Source organism: Artibeus jamaicensis, unplaced genomic scaffold (assembly GCF_021234435.1).
Source record: "Artibeus jamaicensis isolate MK-2021 breed Jamaican fruit bat unplaced genomic scaffold, CSHL_Jam_final scaffold_1019, whole genome shotgun sequence".
NCBI classification, from domain to species: Eukaryota; Metazoa; Chordata; class Mammalia; order Chiroptera; family Phyllostomidae; genus Artibeus; species Artibeus jamaicensis.
In genome coordinates, this window is record NW_026522025.1 from 2435631 (window position 1) to 2451100 (window position 15470).

The 15470-nt window shown below is 41.6% G+C and overlaps 2 protein-coding genes across 6 annotated transcripts in view; one reads left to right on the top strand and one right to left on the bottom strand.

Annotated features, from left to right (window-relative positions):
* RNF11 (ring finger protein 11) overlaps nt 1-2189 on the top strand; it is a 48679-nt gene extending 46490 nt beyond the window's left edge. Inside the window, exon 3 of the mRNA XM_037148767.2 lies at nt 269-2189. Within this exon, the coding sequence (XP_037004662.1) occupies nt 269-440 (172 nt within the window). The 3' untranslated portion in view covers nt 441-2189. The remainder of the gene's footprint in view (nt 1-268) is intronic.
* Nucleotides 2190-9530: 7341 nt separating this feature from the next.
* The window catches only part of TTC39A (tetratricopeptide repeat domain 39A), a 53546-nt gene continuing 47606 nt past the window's right edge, over nt 9531-15470 (bottom strand). For 3 of the 5 annotated variants that reach the window (XM_053655470.1, XM_053655471.1, XM_053655473.1), the window contains 4 exons: nt 13710-13821; nt 13197-13311; nt 11988-12104; nt 9535-11523 (listed from right to left, as the gene is read on the bottom strand). In XM_053655470.1, coding sequence (XP_053511445.1) covers nt 11400-11523; nt 11988-12104; nt 13197-13311; nt 13710-13821 — 468 coding nt within the window. In that variant the 3' untranslated portion in view covers nt 9535-11399. Of the gene's footprint in view, nt 11524-11987; nt 12105-13196; nt 13312-13709; nt 13879-15470 lie in introns of those variants that run through there. The other 2 variants (XM_037148774.2, XM_053655474.1) reach the window with 2 other exon arrangements.

The window sequence follows — 15470 nt, forward strand, 5'->3', positions numbered from 1 at the left end:
CAGTTCTGGCAATGGACTTGATCCATGTGTGGTCCGTTTCTCTTTGTTGTGTTGATTGCTCTCAAATTCTACATATTTCCACAGGAATTGAAATAAGAGATTGTGGATGATTTAATGCAGGAAAAAATTCAATTTGCTTTGGTGGTAGGATGGCTATTTTTTTATCTGTTCAGATTAAGGCTGTCTTTGTAATGAGATTTTAAAGAGTATTCTGAATAGATCACTTCTCTAACAATGCTTCCTGATTCCTCTCCCTCACTCCCAACAGGTGTGTGATCTGTATGATGGACTTTGTTTATGGGGACCCAATTCGATTTCTGCCGTGCATGCACATCTATCATCTGGACTGTATAGATGACTGGTTGATGAGATCCTTCACGTGCCCCTCCTGCATGGAGCCAGTTGATGCAGCACTGCTTTCATCCTATGAGACAAATTGAGCCAGGATCTCTCATCTGACTTCAAGTGAACCGTCATTTTTGGTGGTTTTGATCTTTTGTCACTGAGCCCAAAGAGCCAGGGATTAGGAACTAAGATCATGCACAAAAGTTTCCTAAAGATTTCTGAATGGCTGCAGATGTTGGGGGAAAGTATGTCATATTTTAGAAACTTAGGGGGAAAAGTAGGATGGTATTTTTACGTAAAGCCTTGACCCAGTGTTTAAAAAAAAGTATAATTGTATTTAGATCTTGTTATTGCTCCAGTACATAGGAATTGTGTAAAGTGTTACAGCAGCTGTACATGTTTAAATTGTGTGTGTTGAAGATTAGGAAAAAGATAGTGATTGTTTTTCCTAAATGAAATAACTTTCTTCTTCCCCCACCCAAATTCTTTTCTCAAGTTGCTGGCATTTGGGTCAAGGTTTTATTAAAAGCTACATTTTATAACACTGGCACAAAAAAAAGTAGTTTTAAGCTTGTTTGCACAGTTCTTTTTTTCCATTGGAAATGGAATTCATTGCCTTAGGTCTTTTTTAATAGTGTATTATTATCGTTGGGGCTGGCTCTATGCTTGAAAACCAGTTTATTTATAACCTGTTATGTGCTATATCTGTTTGCAGTTAGGAAATGCAGAATTCAAAGTGATCTCCTAGCTTGTAAGCAAACTGAGATGCACTATCCCTTTTCTATTAAAAAAATGAGATAATGTGTCAAGAAACAAACTCTAAGTGGGATTTAATATTACCCTTTCCTATGTGTTTTATCTAACTATATTGGTTAATATGGTGATAAAAGTCAAGGTAAATTTTAAATATTAAGACTTCTGATTTATTGCTCTAGAATTATGCCATGAGGTTTATGTAAAAATGAAAGTGGCACCATGGTGAAACTGAGAAAAGTTTCTCAGTTTTAACAATTTTGATTTCTTTCTTGTGACCCCCTTCCCTGCTGTCTTGAACCATAACAAAAGGATACTGCATCTCTTATTATTGTAGTGCTGAGGTTAACTGAAGTTACACAAAATGCATCTCAGTCTCTGTTTCTTGGAAAGTCCTGCTAGCTGACTGACAAGTCTGGTAAGCAAGGAGAATTAAGATAAACGTATTTCATGTTTTGCACACAAATGCAGAATTTGTATAATCACATGACTTCATAGTTGTGATCTGAAAAAAGAAGGAATTTCTCCTTTATTTTTTTCTTGCAGTTAATGTAAGAACACTGAATCTCTAAGCTTCTGAAGTGTTAGAGGTAGAGATGGTCTAGTAAAGATGTAGTTGTAATGTTTTATCCACTTAGCATGTGTTTATTTTCCCTTATGTACTCAAAGGTGATTCATTTGTTCAGCTCAGTGATATCTTAAAAAAAAAATTAGAAACAGAAGCAATTTCAACTTAACAAATCAGAAATGTTTCTTATTATTTTATATTGAGTTGAATATTTGATTCTAACACTTTTCTACATAAAAAACACAAGTATCTTAAAGGTTCTTCATAACTGCATTATAGAGGAATTAAGTATGTCATAAGTACTTCTTAAACATTTGACATTTGACTCTACTATCCATGTGTTGGTTTGTTTTCTTATGAGCCCCATGATGGAAAAACTTCAAGGTGAATTTCGGGGGGGCGGGGGATGAAAGAAATTAGATTGTCGGGTTCTGTTAAATTGTTACATGTATCTTGCTTAAGTTTTTGTTTATTAATTTATATCCACCCAATTACATAAAACAAATTTGGAGGAAACCTGAAATTGTGTAGTATTTTTAGTGGCATTACTTTTTTTATTCTTGTATTTTCTGCTTAAATATGATGTCTGTGTCATCAAGTTTTACAGCCAGACCTTTTCCCCTAGATCGTTAAATTTGGTTAATGAACTTTTTTTAAAAAACCATTTTCTGTGTTACCGTTAGTCTTCTTTATACAAGGCTTCCTTCACAGAAGTTTGGCAGTGACATTGAAGGAACCAGTATTGAGCTGAATGCTTTTTTTTTAGGGTGCTTTGTATTCTTTGATTTCAGTCTTTACTCACCCTGTTAAAAACTATCAATTTTGGCTTTTCCAAAGTTAAATAAAGTTATGATACAATTGTAAAGGGCTAAAGTTAAGAGTTGATTACGTGACAGTATTCCCCAAGTTGTCTAATCCTCTTGTTAAAATAGATACGTATAGATTTAATTAATTACTTTTAAATCTCTAGGAATATATACTTTTGGGAGAGTATTTTTTATGGCTTGGCATTTAATACCATCTAATGATAAGTTTAGAAGCTTGATAGCTTCAATTTTCTAAAGCCAGATGATAGGTTCATCATATTTAGATTTGAGTAAGATGTATTCATGCTTGTCTATAGGATTTTAAATGTCTGAGAAGCCTAATGAGGCAAAAATAAAGAAGCTTACTCTTTTAAACGTAAATTCGACAAATTAAAGTACTTTCAGCTACTTATAGTTTGGTTCACACAAACCTTTTCAATTCAGTGAGTGTTCTTTGTAGAGAATCTCTTAAAGAGGTATCATAAGACTTTTCCCCTACTATCAGTATACCGTGTGATATTAAAACAGTGTGATTTTACAGAACACAGTGGACATTGAAGTAGCAGATTCTCTGCGTACAAAGCTCCTTCATAAGGAAGCATGCATTTTTTAAAAGGAATAACAATAAAATTGAAGGTAAGTTTCTTTCGCATAAATTAGAAATGTGCACAGGTCGGTATCTACCTCTGCTTGCAAAGGCACCAGCAAGGAATCAGTTTTTAGTCAGCTGACTCACTTGCATGTAAGTGCAACATAGCTGATGTAATAACCTCAACTAATTTTTTAAGCCTTTAATTTTGAAATTAGTGGACGTGTGAAAAGTTGGATTTTTCATTGTAGCTCCTGAAGTAATATTAAATTTACTCATCTGAATTTAAAGATCATCTACTTTACTAGGTGAGGAGAAAGCCAGAGGAAATAGTTTGTTAGCTTCCTTCTGTGCCCTCTGAATTGCTCCCATGCTGTAGTCCTACTGCGCTCACCTGGACTTCCCTAAGACTCAAGCCTGGTTCAGGACTTCCCTATCATGGGAGGCATGAGTGTGAGAGCTTGTGAAAAGTTTGGGTCCACCCATTTCTCTCTTTACATACATTTTTTTTCCTTAGGAAGAGGTACTCAAAACTTTAGTGCTTAATAAATGCTTGTTAAGTAACGTATAGAATTTAAATGTGCAACTACAAAATGTTCATTATTGCACTGAATACAGTTACTGATTGGCCCACCATTGAGATTTTTCTAAGAGCTATCAAAAATAGTTTCTGAAAGAATTTTTTTCTCACTTCTGTATACATCAAAATAAGTATTTGCCTATGCTCAGGTTGTGATTTAATGTTCACATTTGAGATTTAGACAGGCTTATGATTTGAGTGAAACATAAGGGTTTAATCAAGTAACTATAAATGTTTGGTTGAATTGCATTATATAAACATCTTAAAATAGTATTTTTCCTATGTGGTTTAAAAGATACAGTAAGTTAATTTTATGTATTTAGGGAAAACTTGCTGGACTGTTTGGTAGCTCTGCACCTACAGTATTTTTAGCTAGAGAAAAATAACCTCCATGTATTTTTTTTAGCTCCTAGGAGTCATATTACAACACATTGAGGTTTATATTAAAACAACATATGGAATTTAGTAAATGGATGAAGCACATGTATTTGGGGGTATTAATTTTTTAAATACTTTGTAATTCCTTTTATGAGAGCCTCTGAGTCCAAAGGCATCCCCCCAAAATTGATTAGCTTACTTATTTCTAACCAGTCCTTTTTAAAACCACACAGGGTAATTTAAAAAATAACAACAGTATTGGGTGCTTGTGGATTATTCAGAGTTTGGCTGTTCAGGTAAGAGTGCCCAGACTTTACTTTTCCATTTGTCCTTTAGTTATTCTCTTATTCTTTAGCATGGAAGTAGAAAATCCCGATGAATCCCTATACAACCCATTCACTGATTCATAAAGTTTTGTTAGAGGCATCAGTGAAGTTTTACAGAAGGTGGTCAGACCTATCTGCACACTTTAATTGTCCATGTTGTTCTTGTTTGCCTTGTCACTCTGAGTAATAGGCATTAGCTCAGGACAGTAACTGGAACCATCTGATTACTGTGACTGAGAGACTAAAACCACTTACAGTTCATAAAGTTTATAGGCAACTTTAGGAGAGATACTAACTTTCTTTTACATTTTTGTTTCTTGAGAAAAGTTAATGCCCACTGGAAGATTTAGTCATCTTTGGATGCTTTCGACAGAAAGTTTGTTTTCCTCTGCATACAAATGAAGAGCAAAGCAGCATTATGAATAAGGTACACACTTTAGGTGTCCAGGACTGATTGTATTCAAAGGGTGAGCAGCAACTGTTTGCTTTGAACCGCTTCTGTAACATCGGTGCTTATAGGCTCCAGATTTCTTGGCACTGAAAAAAAAGTTGAAATAGGTAACTGAGGGTTTGCCTCAAGAGTCTGGTCATAGTGGTGAACTCTGAATGCTTGCAAAAAGATTTGGTTGACTTTTTTTTTAAGATTTTTAATTTATTTTTAGAGATAGGGAAGGAAAGAAAAGAGAGAGGGTGAGAAACATCAATTGGTTGCCTCTTGTACATACCCCAACTGGGAATCGAACTGGCAGCCTTTCACTTGACAGGGCAGTGCCCAACCAACTGAGCCACATGGGTCAGAGCAGATTTGGTTGGCTTTGAAAAATGGTAAGCCCAGCTTTTCTCTGGGGGCCATGTGATAGTTAATTTAGTCATTCAGGATCCCAAAGCATTGTATGAATGGGAAGCCTGGACTATGCTATCAGAAAGACATTGAGGTTGCTTCCAGCACTCTCCATGCCAGAGTTGGGAGAACAGGCTACATTCTGCCAATGCCGGAATCAGAGCCGGTCCTTGAGCTTTGACACCGTAGCATCCTGACCTGTCTCTGAGGGTCACCGAACTCAGCAGACAGAATATAGATTAATAGCTATAGTTTTAGGGTGTGTAGTATATGAGGAAGGGGAATTATTTTTTTAAAAAACTATTTGTCTTCACAGCCTTGCTTACACTAATAATCAATGTAATGTTATCTTGACATGAGGAGGAATAATTTATAAACATTCTTTGTGGTAGTTAGCAGGTATTATATCTAGTAGGGTATTTTGAGATGGTTATTGCAAGTACCATTCTCGGGACTATATTTCTTAAACTTTGAGTTAATATCTTTGAAGTTTGATAAGTTGGGTTTCTGATTTTTGTGACAAGCAAAGGATATGAAATGCCAACTTACATTGACCCTTAGAGCCTCTCAATATGCTTAGAGCAACTTAGCATACTGAAAGTATTTTTTTCCCTAAGTCTTATAGCTGGTGAAGGGAAGTTGTATTTTTTACCCAGCAGTTTTACACAAAGCAGAGGTAAGTGTTGCTGGAAGCGTTTGGCATGGGCACCAGCCTCCAAAATTCCAAGTTTAACCCTACATAATCCATTCTTCACATTGCAGCTAAAATAAGTTTGAGTAAATTGGATGATGTCATTCCTCTGCTTAGAACTTGTATAGCTTCCCACTGTGCTGAGAGTAAAATCCAAACTTCTTACCAAAGAGAGTTGGCTTCCTGCCTCTCCTCTTTCATAATACTCTACCTTCTAGCCACGTGTACTTTCTTTTTGTGCTTTCTAAAATGTCAAGCTCATTCCTGTCTCAAATCTTTTGAAATTACAATTTCTGCCCTGTAGTTCACTCCCTCAGTTTGTTCCAATGGCTGGCTTATCCTCTGGACCAAACACATCCCATTTACTTACACCATGGCTGTAATTCTGTGGTTACTTTTATGTCTTCCTCATCAGACCAAACTCCATGAGATCAGGACAGTTGGGCATCGATGGTTACTAAGTGAAGGGGAGGAGAATAGGGAAGAAGACAGGTCCTAAGCAACCTGAGCATTTCTGGTGGAGAGGAAGCCATTATCAAGGAAGTTCCCGTTGGAAAATAGGGATCGTATACACAGGATTTTTGAGGATGGCAAGAAAGGCAAAGAAAACTTTCTGGCAATTCTTGTCATTAACCAGTGCCACAGATTGAACCCACTGTCCTTATCCTTCCCATTACCTTGGAATATAGCAAGCCAATTTCTGCATATGAACGTTAAAAAAAAAAAAAGACATAGCATGGATACATCTTGTTTTTTGTCTGCCCAGTACCCCATCTAACACAGAAGCAAAGCCAAGAGATGAAGCAGCCCTGGAGCCCTTGATTCAGTCATCCCCAAGGCCAGCTCCACCACCGCCTTCCCACAGTATATGAGGCCAAATAAACATACTCCCTGAATATACTAGGGGCTGTGCTACACTGTTCTCATGATTTCTTTTTATCCTCAGCAATGCTGTGAAACAGTGGCATTAGCCTTGTTTTATGTAAGTGTAAACTGATTCTCAAAGCAGTGAAATAATTCCAACTAAGTTTGAATCCAGTCTGTGCTTTTTCCCCACTACCCCATGTAATTAATAGAACTTAATGTTGGTATTTTTAGGAGAGCAGGCTTTTTCTCTTACTGTGAATTTGCTCACAGTCTCTTCCCATAGTTAGTTATCTGAAGGCTACAATTCAGGGGTGACAGATTTCTGGCCCATGGACCACTTTGACCCACAGATGTGGTGTGTTTGGCTGGCCAGCCAAACTTCAAATTGAATGCCTATAGCATGTGCTTCCCAGTTGTCAAAGTTCCTATCTCTTACTGTCTTTATCTTCAAGCACATGGCTTGCTACTGCTCAAGCCTCAATCCTGGCCTGAGCCTCTGCATCTGTTCAGGCTTCACTTCTTGTCTGTAGAGTAGCTGACCAGAACTCTGCCTGTCCGTCTGGGGATTCGATCATGCCTTTTCCTCCAGTATCCCTTGATGATTCTATGAGCAAATACTGTTGCTTAAGGGTTGCCTTTGATTTCTTTTGATTTTGTCCAAGTTAGACCCTGTCCCTACCTCATGAAGCCAAGTGCCCTGGGGAAGGGGCCACACAGACATATGTTCTCTTATGTGTTCCAAGCCGAGGATTTCTGGTTTTTGAGTTCTTAGCTACTACCTTAACAGTGGCCCAAGTCACTGTAAGTCAGATTCAACTTGAATCTGATCATTTTAAGCTCCACCAGCAATTTAGCAGAGCATGGGCAACTGCTTTGAGATCTTCATGCTGCATAGTACCTGTGGTCTTAGGCAAGTTATCTGACATGTTTCGGTTTTCTCGTCTGTAAATTGGCAATAATAGTCCTTCCTTAATGTGGTTATGAGGATTAGAACTATGTAAAGTGTTCAGAATAGCAACTGGTAAATAATGAGCACTCGATAGTAGCTATTTTGTCCAGAACATATATACAGTGTCTGGTGTTCAGAAGTGTTTGTTAATGATGTCAAGAAAAACAAGAAAACCCAGTCCCGTCATTTGTGAGGTATTAGCTGTGACGTGTCTGATTAAACTTGAATGTCAACTTTTAGAAGTCCATTGTGACCTTCAGTATTTGTACGTCTTCACAAACGAAGGGCTCTGTTACATTTTGTCATTTGACACTTGACTTTATACAGTGGAGGCAACTCATAGATTGCTAATGAGAAATGAATTTTCAAGTCCCCCAGTGCAGCTCCTTGTGGACTTACCCTGTTGGGCAGTAGTGAGCTTTGCACCAGATTTCCCAGGAGCTGTGCTGACCTGAGCGTAAAGGCACTTTCCAACGTTGGAAACTGCATCTGGGGACTGGGAGTGAGAAACTCTCATTGGCTGCATGGCTTTTGGAATCCAGGCACTTCTCATTATTACTGAATTAGTGTGATGGTGCCAAGGACATAGGAAACAGTTATTGAAAAAGCACACTGTGAACCTTTAATTTTGAAGCAAACAAGGATAAGTTGTTTGTTCTCGGTCATTTTAGAAGAAATAAATTTGAGAGCAACTTGAGAAAAGTGTCTTCAGACTTTATTCCTTTGTTGAACGATTCTAGTCCTTACAGGCTAGGGCTTTCTAAAAACCTCCTGGTGCTATTGTTCAGTTGCTGGGAATCTCCCACCTGGACCTCAGCCAGGTCTTGGGGTGGCGTTGGCCTTTGAGGGTCCTGACTTTGCTCTCAGGTGATGGCTTTTGCTATGAATGACCGTAGCTGTTTTGGAAGCACTCCTGTTCTGACTGGAGAGATAAGGAACAGGGAATCCTGCCAACGCCTGGCAGAACTGATAGGGACCGGCACGCTGCTGAAAGCCCCAAGGGCCTGTGACCAGTGAGAGTCAGGGGTAGAATTTCCGTTGTCAAGGGCCTGTTGAGGTCATGTTACACAGTTGCCACTTCCTAACAACCGAGTTCCTGTGTGTGGCACAGGACACAGACTTGCCCCGAATGGGGATTGTTTGCTCTGTGGGTATCCTGGGCTCCTGTCGAGGCCCCGGGTTGAGGAAGCCTATCATTTCTGGTTGAGTAGATTGGGCAAGGCTTTGGCAAAAAGTAGAGAGTTGTATATCTGTTTCCTCATTTTGGAGATGAAAACCCACCAACAGACTTAACCAGAGTTAGAATCAGAACTGTCGACGGCAGGAAAGAATATAATCTGGTCAAGTTGTTAATTTTCAGGAGGTCTCTGACCTTCCCAAGGTTACTCTAAAAAAGCAAAGCAGGGACTAGAATTGAAGTCTCCTTATTTCTAGGCCAAAACTCTCCACCTGATCAGCTCCCTATCCAAGGCAGACATGGTGGAAAGATCTGTAAGAGAAGTAACCAGAAATGGCCCAAAGCAGACACAGTAAGAAGCTTACAACAGAATTTTCACCTTCAAAGGCCTCTGCACAGGATAAGCGGTGTCAGACACCCTGCGTGTTTACCCTCCGCCCTCCCTCACATGCATGTTTTTCATAGACTATCTCAAGTTGCAGATGGGATAAAGGAGACAAAACCTACTGATTTCTCTTATCAGCCAGACAGCAGCCAGGGCAGCAGACAGGGGTAAAAGTGAACTGGGCTAATTAATGAAGCCCAGCAAGAAAGAAGCAACAAATACAAGGAAACCATCTGGCATAAATTTTTAAATATAAGCAAAAGCACCTAAAATAAATGTTGAGATAAAAGGGTTTTTTTAATAAACTATTTTGCAAATTATGTTTGGTATCCTCTGTCTAGTTCTGCTTCTGTGCAGTAATAGGTAGGGTTCTAAAGTGTGGGAGAGCCACAGAAAGCTGTCCTCTCAGCAGCCTGCCTGTAGTCACCCTCTCACACCCGCCCTGCCCAGCAACCTAGAAACAGGTCTCCCAGCATCCAGTCTTTGGAGGAGATAGCACTTACAGAGGGCTGCTCTATGGAGATTAGTCTTTTGTCTGGTTCTAACAGAATGGGGGGAAAATTTCACAGCAGCTCTGCTGACAGTTTGCTTTCTTTCCCTAATGGTAATATGCCTTACCTAAAACCCATTCAGTATCTGCCAGAGGAAGCTGGTTGACTGTATGTTAGTAGATTAACCCACCCAGCCACTGGCAGATGCTCAGGAGTGTTTGCTAAATATAGCAATGCTAGAAGATGGGAGAGTTGTCTGTGGTTCTTCTCTTAGGGAAATTGCATTCATATATTTTAGTGACCTGTTCACAGATGAATACTTTTACTATGGAAGTTTTCTATGGAAATGGTTACATCGAAGTATGCCGTCATGAGATTCTGAATGCTAAAACTCAGTCACTGAACTTGAGTTCTCATTGTAACAGTCCCAGAAGTTGCCAGTGCAGGTGATTTTAGGGACCAGAAGGGTAACATAAGTGTTTGAAGACACCTCTACTCAGCTCCAACTGATTGTTGCTTTGTTGCTTATGGTAATAAGGCCCAATGTTGCCAGATCTTTTTTTTTTTTTTTAATAAGAGGCTGGAAACATGATTTATTTGTGAAATCTCCCCATTTTTAAATGTTGGTGACTTATCCTAAAAATTTTAGAATATGCTGTTAATCTAAATAAAACAGGTTTCTGATCCAGACTTTCTGCCCTGCCTAAGAATTCAAGCAACACATTTTACTGAAATAGATGTTGGATGATTTCTTTTAAGTATATAAATTTTATTACTTAAATATCTATTTTCTCTTAACTAAAAAGTTTAAAACATAGACAGTAGGCCAAGGATAACCCCCCCCCAAAAAAAAATGCTGTTGGTAAGTAAGTGTACTTCAGAGTGAAGTACAGAAGATTTCAAATCATTCCCAGTGGTTTCAGTTTGAGAACCACCCCTCCCCCCAAACTTCCTGGCACAGAAAGAGCCACGCAGCTCCCCATCAGGCCCCAGCATCCCTGCTCCTGACTGGTAGAGATTGATTTTTTTCCCTGCAGATCAACTCAAATGAAAATTATCTCACTAAAAAGATAAGTTTGATTTTTTTTAAATTGGAAGGATACAAAGGGAATTAAAATGAAGTATAAGGAGTAAGATAGGGGGTGTCTTTGTGCAGCCCCCAGAGGTTTTGAAGCCTGAGGTGCAGACCCTCCTGAGGGTCCTTCCAGCCCGGGTAGCTGAGACCTTGCTGAGGTCTGAAAAGCAGTTTCGCCTTTGGCATCATACAGATTTACCTCCAGATCAGTATGGATTAAAGCAAAGATATGCAGGTGGTTGGTTGGTGGTTTTTTAAAAAGCCAACTATGATCCCATCATTGTATTTCTAAGGAAAATGTAAACTATTCGTACATTCTCTTAAACATCACAGTGAAAAACAAGTACCCGTATATGCGATAGGCCAGGCAGAGGGCTCCACCTGCTCTGTCCTTGGCAAAGGACTTGGCCACACTGGTGAAAACGCCAGCGTGGCTTCACGGATACTCAGGTCGTGCCATCCCACTGGAGCACCGGTGGACCCCGAAGGCAGGGCAGGGGGAGGGGATTGGTTTTGAAATGTTTCCAGGAGCTCTGTTCAGCTGTCTCTGTCTTCCAGCTTGGGAGTGCTGCACAAAACTACAAGGACACCGAGGAGACCATGGTTCTGTTGCCATTCTCTAGAGAAGACTTGGCTTGGAGTGTGGCTGCCTGGATTCGAAAATGTGTCCTTGACTCCATGGAGTAGTTCTTGTAGTTTTGCCTGGAAGAGACCAGAGAATCAGACACATGAGGCTGCTTCAGTCTGAGTTGTGGGAGCCCACCAGCCAAGGAAGAGCTGCAGTCTAAATCCCTGTCTGTCTAAAAAATGTTGGGCCTGCCCAACAGGAATTAGCAGCAAGGCTGTGAATCTCCTCACCCAGATATCATGCCCTCAAGGAGCTGCTCTTGGTCCTCATGGGTCCCCAAGCTTGAGGTTTCGAGAGGTAGCTCAATGGGCTAGAAGGCAGGAGACTTGAAGCTTCACAGAGCCTTGTGGTTTACTTGTGTGTGACCTTGGGTAACTCACTCCCTACTTCTGGGATTCCAATTCCTCACTGGTAAATTGAGGAAGCCTTTGCATGCTAGGTGAGAGCTGGGTTCCCAGGGACACAGGTCCAGCCTCTAGATACCATACTGCCTTGCCTACACCCTCCCTCACTGATGCCTGGGCTAATCCAGTCTTACTTGGCAGTTTCCAAGAGCTTGACAGCCTCTTCATTTCTACCTTGCTCCATGAACAGCAGGGCCAGCTCCAGCAGGGCATTTGGGATCAAGTAGTGGTCATATTTAATCTTCTTTTCACTGTGAGACAGGAGGACGTGGTTTACAGGCCCTGCCCTTGAGATGCCCTTCAAGCCCCTCCTCCAGAGCCTTCTCCAAGTGAAAGGATCCAACCCATGCCCTTGAGTGGAGTTTCCAGCTCTGAATTACAGTTTAGGAGGGTTCCCACTACCCAGCCCTAGAAAGGATTAGGATCCACAACAGAGCCTTCCAGGCCTCTGCACCTGGGACCCAGCTTCCTAACAACCTATGGCTCTTACCATATCCTTAGCCTACTCCCACCTAAATCCCCAACCTCCCTTTCTTCCCAAGTTGAATGATTAATTATATTGGGAAGTATCCTGTCTCCAATTTGGCCCCTTTAACCTACGCACCATACTGCCCCAGAAACACCCTTTTAGGACCCAGACCTGCCCTGTCTGGTATCTTTCCTGGCTCTTTTCTCTCTGCAGGATCAAGCTCAGTCTTCTAGAAAGACAGCCAGGCCCTTCGCAGTGTAAACCCCACCCCCCACACCCACTTTTGTCTGCAGCCCTTTCCCTCTATAATTTCACATGGTCAGGGAGAGCCTAGGCACTGTCCCTCCAGCCTCAGGTGTCTCTGTGCCTGAGCATTTGCATGTGCTGTAACCTACTCCACTGAAAACTCCTCCTCCATTGCTTTCTCTGCCTCCTAAACTTCCCAATTTAAACGGCATATCCTGCTTTGGGTTTAGGGTCCTCTTCAGGACACCTTCTATCTTCTCTGCTTCTCCCTAGCACAGTCCTGATCATACCAGATCGAGTTGCCTGTAGCTATCTATCTGTCATGTTTGTGATCCCCAAGGGCAAGGTCAGAGTTGGTGAATTGCAAACTTCAGGGGGCACTATTCAGATGGAGCTCAGTGCAGATGGGCTCCTGTAGTTAAGCAGTCTGGTGGCCCAGGGGGATGAGGTCTTAATGATCAGTGCCCAGCACGGGTCCTGGCACCGAGTAGACACTGCATGGTGCATAGAGGTAGGGCCACACACTGGAGTGAGTGCACATGAGGGAAAAATATGCCTGAAAATTCTATCCGAGAGAACTGCACCCAGCAGTAGGCCATGGGGATCAGAAGTAGCCAGAGGCACTTACTTGGCAGTGATGCTCCTGAAATTCTCCTCAGCCTCCTGGACACGGCCCAGGTATTTCAGACACAGGCCTTTCAGCAACTTCACTAAACACTCATCATCCACCGAGTACTCGGTCTCTGAGAACAGGGCAGTGAGAGAGGAAAACAGGCTTGATCATTTCTGGGGGCCCTCTGTGCTGGGCCCTGGGGACACAGAGGTGACTCACACATGGTCCCTATCCTCAGGGAACTCACACTGGGAAGGAAAGACACACTGGGACAATGACAATAGAGTGAAATCAAGGCTGACAGAGAAGGAAGCCCAGGGGCTGTGGGAGTCCATGAAAGGCCTTAACTCTACCTGGGGGACAAGGGACAGCTTCTTGGAGGAGCTGTCCTTGAAGCTCACTCTAGAAAGGCAAAGGTCAGTTACCAGGGTAGAGAAGAAAGGAAGGACATTTTCAGTAGAGGAAGCTTCAACTGAAAGTCCTGTGGTTTGACCCAGTCTGGTAGGTTCAAGGGCCTGGGGGAGTCACCTGGCCCCTTTTCCAGCATCTCTTCGGCCTTGGTGATAATCTCAAGTATCCCGTCAGTGAGCTCTGGCTGCTTCCCAATCACAGCGTAGCCATTCCAAATGTACATCATTTCCTGAGGGCAGGGGAGCAAGGCAGTCAGGTTTCCTCAGTGGGGCCTCAGTTTCCCTGTCTGTAAAATGAGCATCTCAGATCAGAGGATCACTAAAAGGCCCTTCTAAACTAAATTTTTTTTTAATATTTTATTTATTTATCTTTAAGGGGGAAGGGAAGGAGAGAGGGAGAGAAACATCAATGTATGGTTGCCTTTCGTGGGTCCCCTGCTGGGAACTGGCCTGCAACCCAGGCATGTGCCCTGACTGGGAATCAAACCGCGATTGTCTGGTTCGCAGGCCCGCGCTCAATCCACTGAGCTACACCAGCCAGGGCTAAACTAAATTTTTGAAGAAATCATTTGTTTAGAGCAGTCTTACCCAATATATTTACTGGCATTTTTCAGATTATAGGTTAGGAAATTATCCCCTAAATTTTCTGTATAGGTACTTCCTCTGCCCTTCCTTACATCACCACCCCTAATTTTAGAATAGCTTTACTTTATAAAATATTTGAAAATTTGTTTAGAGATATTCAGGATACAAGTTCTAAATAAATTCTATAAATATTGAATGTTTTGGCCTTGGCCAGGTTGCTCATACCAATGCACGAAGTTTGTAGGTTCAATCCCCAGTCAGAGCATATAGAAAAAGGAACCAATGAATGCATCAATAAGTGGAACAACAAATCAATCTCAAATAAATTTTTTTTTAAATATCGAACTTTGTGAACTATCTAACACGTTTTAACAGCTGATTCTCATAACTGTACCATGAAATGGGCAAGTTAAATAATTACCCCATTTTCCACTAAGGGCACACAATTAGTGAATGGTAGAGCCAGAACCAATGAAAGGTCTCTGAAGACCCTTTCTACTCTTCTGGCTGTCTTACCATTTGAATAACAAGGACTCCTCACAAACGGGAACCTTCTCTGATGACTGCTAAAATCATGCCTGGAATGGGCATAACAGTGGTTCAGAATATGGTCTCTGGAACCAGACTGAGTTCAAATTCTGACTTTTAACTCACTAGCTGTGCAGCCTGGACAAATTATCTTTCTACTTATATTTTATCCATTTAGATATCTATTTTCATCACTTACCTAGTAGGGTTTTGTATCCCTATCTGTAAAATGGGGCCACCACTGGCACCTACTCAGAGGGTTATTTCGAGGATCAAATGAGGCCATAGGCAGTGGGTGTAAGGAACCCGGAACACAACAGGTACCCAATAACAATGTCAGCTATTCCTGTTATTTCAGAGTGGAATATTACAGGGTCCCAGGCCTCAGAAAAGCAAGGCCCAGTGGAGGGAACAGTGTAAACAAGTACAATCATGTGACAAGACTGAAACAATCAGGGTAGAAACAAAACAGCTGAGTGGTGCCTCTGCCCTGGGACAGGCAGCTGGAGCTGTCTGGGGGGGGGGAGCTGCTCTTTCTGCCCTCAGGTGTCTGAAATCTGCTCTTTTGTCTCCTGACTCCCAGCCCCACCCCCAGCAGACCACCACTCTCTCAGAGGCAAGGGCTGGCCAGACTCATCTGCCCTCCCCCCAGCCCAGGTGAATTGTGAAAGCCTCTTCAGGCCTTGGAGGCATAAAGGTCTTTCTCCCTGATCCACTTCCCCTGGGTCCATGGTTGTATCTCCAGCTCTCAGCTGATCCCTACAAT